General features: G+C 48.0%; 1 protein-coding gene across 7 annotated transcripts in view; it reads right to left on the bottom strand.

The window, feature by feature from the left end:
• Positions 1–6,889, bottom strand: part of LOC122441627 (signal transducer and activator of transcription 5B) — a 64,643-nt gene continuing 57,754 nt past the window's right edge. For 6 of the 7 annotated variants that reach the window (XM_043468469.1, XM_043468454.1, XM_043468478.1 and 3 more), the window contains 3 exons: positions 3,529–3,580; positions 3,112–3,219; positions 1–2,600 (listed from right to left, as the gene is read on the bottom strand). In XM_043468469.1, the coding sequence (XP_043324404.1) occupies positions 2,474–2,600; positions 3,112–3,219; positions 3,529–3,580 (287 nt within the window). In that variant the 3' untranslated portion in view covers positions 1–2,473. Of the gene's footprint in view, positions 2,601–3,111; positions 3,220–3,528; positions 3,581–6,889 lie in introns of those variants that run through there. The other variant, XM_043468497.1, reaches the window with a different exon arrangement.

Genomic DNA, 6,889 nt, shown 5'->3' with positions numbered 1-6,889 from the left:
TTGTCCACTGAGTGGAAGTATTTATTGTAACATAAAATACACAATTTTGTGACTATCCCAAATTGTACACAATACTTTTTTTGGGCGGCTATATACTAATCTGCATCAAGACTAAAATATGTATCTGAAATAATTTCACAAAGTTTTATAAAGAAAAATTATAAAAAAGTATGCTGCTATTTTAAGTTATATTCACTTTTAGTCTCCCCCCTCACCCACTACAAAGCCCTGCACACACCGTACATTGAAACATTTTGGTGACTTGTGTGTGTGTGTCTGGGAGCGAGCAAGGGGCTGAGGCAGTCGAGACTTGCCGTCGCCTCTCCTTGTGGTTTGCAGAAGAGGGAGGAGAGAGAAGCTATATGCAGACAGTGAGCGCGCCTTTCAGTCACAATCTCTCCTATCAGGAGACACAGTCTCAGGAAAACTGAGGACAGCTCAGCCGTGGGACACGCGCAGGAACCCCCAGGCTCCGGGCAGCCACTCTCCTGGGCACCTGTTCTCCCCACCCCGGTGCTAACTATGCAGTGAGAGCTCCGCCCTTGGCCTGCCTGGGGCCGGGCCAACCGCTCATCTCAAAGCATGTCACTCCCTGCCCCCAGGGTTGCGGGGGCCACCAGGGTTGGCACTCAAGGTGCCTGGGTGACAGGGGCAACTAGGCTTCCTTTCCACCTTTCCCCAACACTCCCATCCTCGGCGAGGGGGCGGGGAGGGGGAGGCGGGGATTTTAATCAAATCTTGAGGACATAAGGGGCTGCTACGTCAGTGCTGGTATCCATGGAGGGGTCAGCCTGGTCATCAGAGGCAGAGACAGTCTACCGCCCAGCATAGAAAAATATTGATAAATCAGTGTACGAAACTAAGCTAGGGCAAAGAGCAGCTTTTAAAAAGTCATCTTCCAATAAATATTTACTACAGAGAAATATTTTCCTTTAACATTAAAACACTGATAAATTCAGAAGTTAATTTTGTAAAAAAAATATGTTCATTTCCCCACATGTATAAAAATAATGTCTTTAGGGCCATTCCCTCCTGGGTGTGGTCAGGCCCTTCTTTTCGAGGGGAGCTGGGGTGACCTTACAGGCTTAAACCCCAAAGCTATACCTGCCTCCCCCTTTTTCCACCTGCCTGCCACAGCCCATTCCTTCTTTCTGGTGTAAAGCTATGGAAGAAATTTTGGACAAAATTATGCTTAGGATTTTTTGTTTTGCTTTGTTTTTGAGCTTACCAAACTTCCCAGCAAACCTGCTGACTGCGTTTCCCCAAATTACCCCAATGCTGACACCCAGCACCCAGCCCAGGTGGGCAACACACAGGTCCTGGGTTCAGCCCACACTCTAGCCACCTACTCCCCAAGACACTGTGTGTGGACAGTGAAGGGAACAGATGTGACCTGCGGCGAGTCAAAGGCACATGACCTGACGCAGGAAGAAAGAATTCTAATGTCAAATTAGGGCGAGAAGGGGAAACCGAGAAGTCCCAATTTAGACACAAAAACACGATTCAACGTTTGCAAAAAGCCGTCATCAATATGCCTTTAGAAAACCTGGCTTGCGCCTCCACCAGGGCAGAGGAGGGCGGGCAGACTGATGGTTTTTCCCGGGCAACAAGGCGACATCCTCAGAGCCCGTGAGCCAGGGCCGGGCCGTTCAATCCGGCCACGACATAAAGGACATCAACACTGTACGCTCTGGTTATGCGACCCCCTTGTCTTTCCTCTACTTCATCAAACGTGTCTGCACATGTGTACACACATAGGAACTAAGTGGCAATTCCACGGGGCGTGGGAGTGAGCGTGGGAAGTGGAGAACATAAGATGGGCTACCAGTTATTTAGAAAGCCACTGCCCACCGCAAAAGCCACGACTTCCCTCGCCCCAGCCACTACTGTATGTCCCTCCTTTTCCCATCCCTACCCAGGAAAACGGGGGCTGGGGGAGAGGGAAGGAGGGAGGACTGACTTTCTTCGTCACAAGGCAGTTTCTACGCTTCAGAAGAAAAGCAGAGACAATCACGGGTATAGATCAACGGCTTGGCAAACACAGTGACAAAAATTCACCAGATGGGAGGTGTCCCACCTCCCTCTGTCCTTCCCGCACTTGAAGAGCCATGAGTCAGAGCCACTGGACCTCAAGACACATGGCCCAGTTCCAGGTTCATGGAACTAACTGCCATTCTGCACAAGGTTCAGACAGCCAGAGCCTCTGTCTGCGGCCCCAGTGCCGCAGCTAAACTCTGGACAGCAAGGGGGAGAAGCAGCACGACGTGCACGCACACACTCACACACACACTCGCACGCCCTTCACTGGTGCCACCACGCACAGAAACACTGAAATCACAACTAGTATTCACACTTCACATTATGAGTATTGTTTCCAAAGAGAAGCGATTCATGGAATTAAAACATCCACAAAAGTAACTCCTCTGGCAAGGACGAAGAAGCTAGAGATGCGACGGGGCGGGGGGGTGGGGTGTCACGACTGTGCGTGGGGGATCCACTGGCTGTCCATGGGTCGGCCTAGGAGCTCCTCCACACGCCGCGCCACGTCCATCGTGTCATCCAGGTCGAAGTCACCGTCGTTGTCCAGGACGGGGTCGGGGCTTGGGAGGAAAAGAGGAGAGGGTGAGGGAAGGGAGAGGCCAGAGGCCAACAAGGAGCAGCAGAGGCCACCCTGCGCCCCGCCAGGTGAGTGGCTCAGACTGCCTGCACCCTTGGCCCAGACCTGGCGGGCAGCCAGTAAGGCAACCTGAACCCTGGGGCAGAGTCGCCTGCCAGCTGGTTGGACACAGTGACTCGGACTAAAATACCCAGCCTACCCAGCCTCAACACTGGCTGCCCGCACATACTTAAACTCCATCTGGTTCTTACACAGGGCCAGAAAAATCTCCACTTTAGAAGAGCGGAGCAGGTGATATTGCCCATCACCTGTTCGATACTACCAATGCGGTCAAATCTCTCCCTCCCACCTGGGTACATGCCTGAGCCCGCCTGGCCTGGGTGGTCTCAGACCCAGACCAGCCCTGGTGTCCTTGCCCATCAGTCCTCTGGGCACCCAGCCTGAGGCCGGGTGCCCAGTTCCTCCCCCCGGAGCCCCATGAGAACACAACCTACTTCTGTGGGTACATGTTATAGTGAGCCTGGGGGCACACGGCTGGGGAGGGAGCCTGGTCCATGTAGGTGGCGCTGCCTCCCGCAGAGTCTGCAGAGGCGCTCACAAACCTGTGGGAGGAAGCGGAGCCTTAGCAGGGGGGAGTGGGGAGGGGGCACTTTTGTGTCTTTCTCAGGTGTGGAAGGACAATGGCCACTGAGCCTGGGGCTCTGGATGTGGGAGCCGGGCCCTGGGTTCCAGTCCCCTCGTGACCAGGGCCCAGTTCCCTCCCCAGGGCTGGGCCAGGTGTGTGTGTGTGTGTGTAGGGGGGGGCGCGGGTAGGGAATAGGAGGGGAGGCAGTGGGGGTAAGGAGAGCCAGGTGGAGGCAGGGGAGGACAGAAGAGGCAGCAGGAGACCAGAGCTGGACCCGGACACTTACTCAGGGACCACTTGCTTGATCTGTGGCTTCACGTATCCATCCACTGCTTTAGCTGCCGAGTGGGGAAGATGATGATGAGAACCAAAGTTTTCAAATGAAATGACGATGCAGTCTCCCTTAAGAATCCCATCTTTTCTTAGGATAAGACAGAATCACCTCATTTTCTCTTAGGATTTGGTACAAGCGTGTCTTTAATTTTTCTCTCTCATTTCTTTTGGTCTTGTAGTGTGGCATGTGGGGTCTTAGTTCCCCAGCCTGGGATCAAAACCAAAACCCTTGCATTGGGAGCATGGAGTCTTTTAAAATAATTAATTTTGGCTTAGTTGAGGCATGTGGGATCTAATTCTTTGACCAGGGCTCAAACCTGGGCCCCCTGCATCGGGAATGCAAACTCTTAGCCACTGGAGCACCAGGGAAGTCCCACAAGCACGTATTTTAACTCATTAGGAAGACCCAGGAGAGGAGAAGCCTCAATACTGACAACGGAAGTTAAGAGAGCTTCCAAGTTGGCTAGGATGTGCTAATACATTCTTTAAACCATAAAAGAGGTAAACTTCAATACAAATCTAAATCAAGCATTAACTGCACACTCACTGTAAAAAGAAAACATATCTTCAAAAGTTTCAAGCTGCAGATACAGAAGGTCTGGCAACAAAACGAGGACCAACTTGGGAAGGTCACGACTGGACAACTTCCCAATCAGACAAGGAAGGATGCTGTCACCACTGGGCTCTAGAGAAACAGCCTCGGGAAGAACTGACTTCCTTATCACTGGAGGTATTCACAGGGATGGTGGCCCAACGCTTGCCAGGGGTCGTGCGGAAAAATCTAAGCATCAGAAGGGAATTAATCTGACTCAAGTGTCCTGGGAGTTACTCTGCTCTGAGCTTCTACTCTTTCAGGAAATGGAAAGTCACTCTGTCAGGTGTCTGCGTGTTCTTTGTGTGGGTTTCTGTACTTGGGAGTCATGTGATGGTCGTGCCTCCCGGTGGGTGCCATTTATGCTGCATGGCTGGTTAGAAAAAAAAAAAAATACTGCTGCTGCAGTGTCTCACTCTCCACAGCATCCTCTCTGGGATGTGATAGGCTAGGCATCAACCGAGGGGATAAGGCAGAGTTACCTTCTCAAAAGGCTGGCTATGGAAATCCAGCTAAGGTCGGTACTAGGAACGTGATAGTCTGAAGTCGGTGATGTCTTGTTTCCTGGGTGTGTGAGGAAGGCAACAAGTATGTCTTAACTATATTAGACAGCGAAGATTCCGTTGAGGTCAGAAGGATGACTCAGTCTAAGAGACTGAACCGCGCCATGGGTCACACATAGCCTGTTATCCTGACCTGCTTCTTCTGGGGCTTCTAACGTCAGTGGCTGCCTTTTCATAATATCGCATGCTTTTTGTGCTTTACTGTCTACAGAGAATTTTATAGAATGGCAGAAAAGATAAGAAACAAAGAAATGCTATAAAAATAACATTTGAAAACCTAGATTAGCTGGGCTCATAAAAAGAAGCAGTGGCAGGTTTAATCCAAAATACCACATAAGTCTAAAAATATTTTGGCTTACTTCCCCACCTAGAAATATAACCAGGTGGGAAGGCATGATACAGAAGGCAGAATCTCTAAAGGAAAAAGGTCGACAGATTGGGCTATGTAGAAAATACACATCTTTGCACTTCAGCAAAACAAAACCTAAATGTTAAAAGAACCATGACACAAAGAAAAACATCTCTGCTATATATGATAAAGGCTTTATTTACTATATAAAAACCCTTGCATGTCATTAAGGAAAAAGGAACTCCAAAAGAAAAATGAACAAGGAATAGAAACGTACAGGAGAAATACAAATGGCCAATAATGCGGAGGTTAAGAAGCACAGGCTAGACTGAGCTCAAACCCTGGCTTGGCCTTTTCCTAGCTGTGAGACCTCTGACAAATTACTTTACTCCTCTGGGCCTCAGCTCCTCAAATGAAACCTGGGGATGGGAACAGTAGCTACTGCACAGGCCTGGCTTGAAGATTAAAAGAGAAACGATTTTAAATGTGCTCAGAAAAGTGTCTGGTACGCAAGTAAGTGTTCAACAAACGTTCGCTGCTATTATTACTTCATTTTTTATCACTGTTATTATTGCCATTACATGAAAAGATGTTTTGAGCTTATGAAGAATTAAAGAAATGAAAAATAAGAACTAAGATCTCATGTGTATGCCCTGACACGTAAGATCTCATGTCAGGCTGGCAAACAGGAAGCTGATGAAGAGACTCTATGCCTGGCAGGAGGAGGATAGAGAAACAGACACTCAGACAGGCGTCTGTGGCAGTGGAAACAGACTCCACTTTCTGGAGGGCAATTCTGGAAAGATGTGTCAAAATGCTTGAAAAGCACCTACCACGTGTCTCAAATTTGTCTTTAGGAATTTGTCCTAAGGAAACAAGTGGAATGAGATGCAGGTGCCTGGTTATCTTGCTATTAATCATCACAAAAAAACTGTGACTAACTTCAAAGTATCTTAAATAACCAACACAGAATCACCGTACAATGAAGTCTAGGCTATTGTTAAAACGATGCAATGTTAGTTTATATTTACTAGCCTGTAACTCTGCCTGTGATGTATTTTTCAGTGGAAGAGTAATCAGGTCATAAATGATGATGTACGGTATGACCCAAACCCGCCACGACCCGGTCCTTCCTGCTGCTCTGGCCTCGTCTCCTGCCATTTCTCCCCTGCTCATCCAGTTCCAGCCTCCCGGGTCCTCATGAGATTTTCTAAACACGCCAACTTCATTCCCATCTCAGAGTCTCTGCTCTTGTTCTCTCGGCCTAGAGTGTTCTCTCTTGAGATCTGTGTGTGACCTCCTACTTCACTCAGCTCTGATGTTGCCTCCTCAGACCACGTGTGTGAAGGGCCACCTCTTTTGGACTCCCTATCCCTTCACCTTATTTGTTTTCATAACGACCATCACTAAATAGATATGTTTATTTACTTGTTTATTGTCTTCCTTCTGCTATTAGATTGTAATCCCCACACAGGAAGTACTCAATAAGCCTCTGGTGACTGAATGCAGAAAACCCAGCTATGTGGACTGAAGAACATTTACTAAATTGTTTATGTGGATGAGATAAGAATGTCGTGTGATATCTATTTTCTTTTCTATACTATTCTGGAAAATTTTACAATAAATACATAATACTTTTATGCTCAGAAAGCAATAAAACCATCTCTGTTTTAAAAAACAAAATTTTACCTTCCTAATTTTGTTTGCTCTAAACTTGTACATTGTTAACACACTGCAGCTGCTAGAAAAACACTATGGTGATTCCTCAAAAAGTTAATCATATGAATTATCATATAAAGCAGTCCTTTCC

This window comes from Cervus canadensis, chromosome 1 (assembly GCF_019320065.1).
Source record: "Cervus canadensis isolate Bull #8, Minnesota chromosome 1, ASM1932006v1, whole genome shotgun sequence".
NCBI lineage: Eukaryota > Metazoa > Chordata > Mammalia > Artiodactyla > Cervidae > Cervus > Cervus canadensis.
Note: the sequence above shows the minus strand (reverse complement) of the source record. Positions and strands in the feature narration are given on the sequence as shown.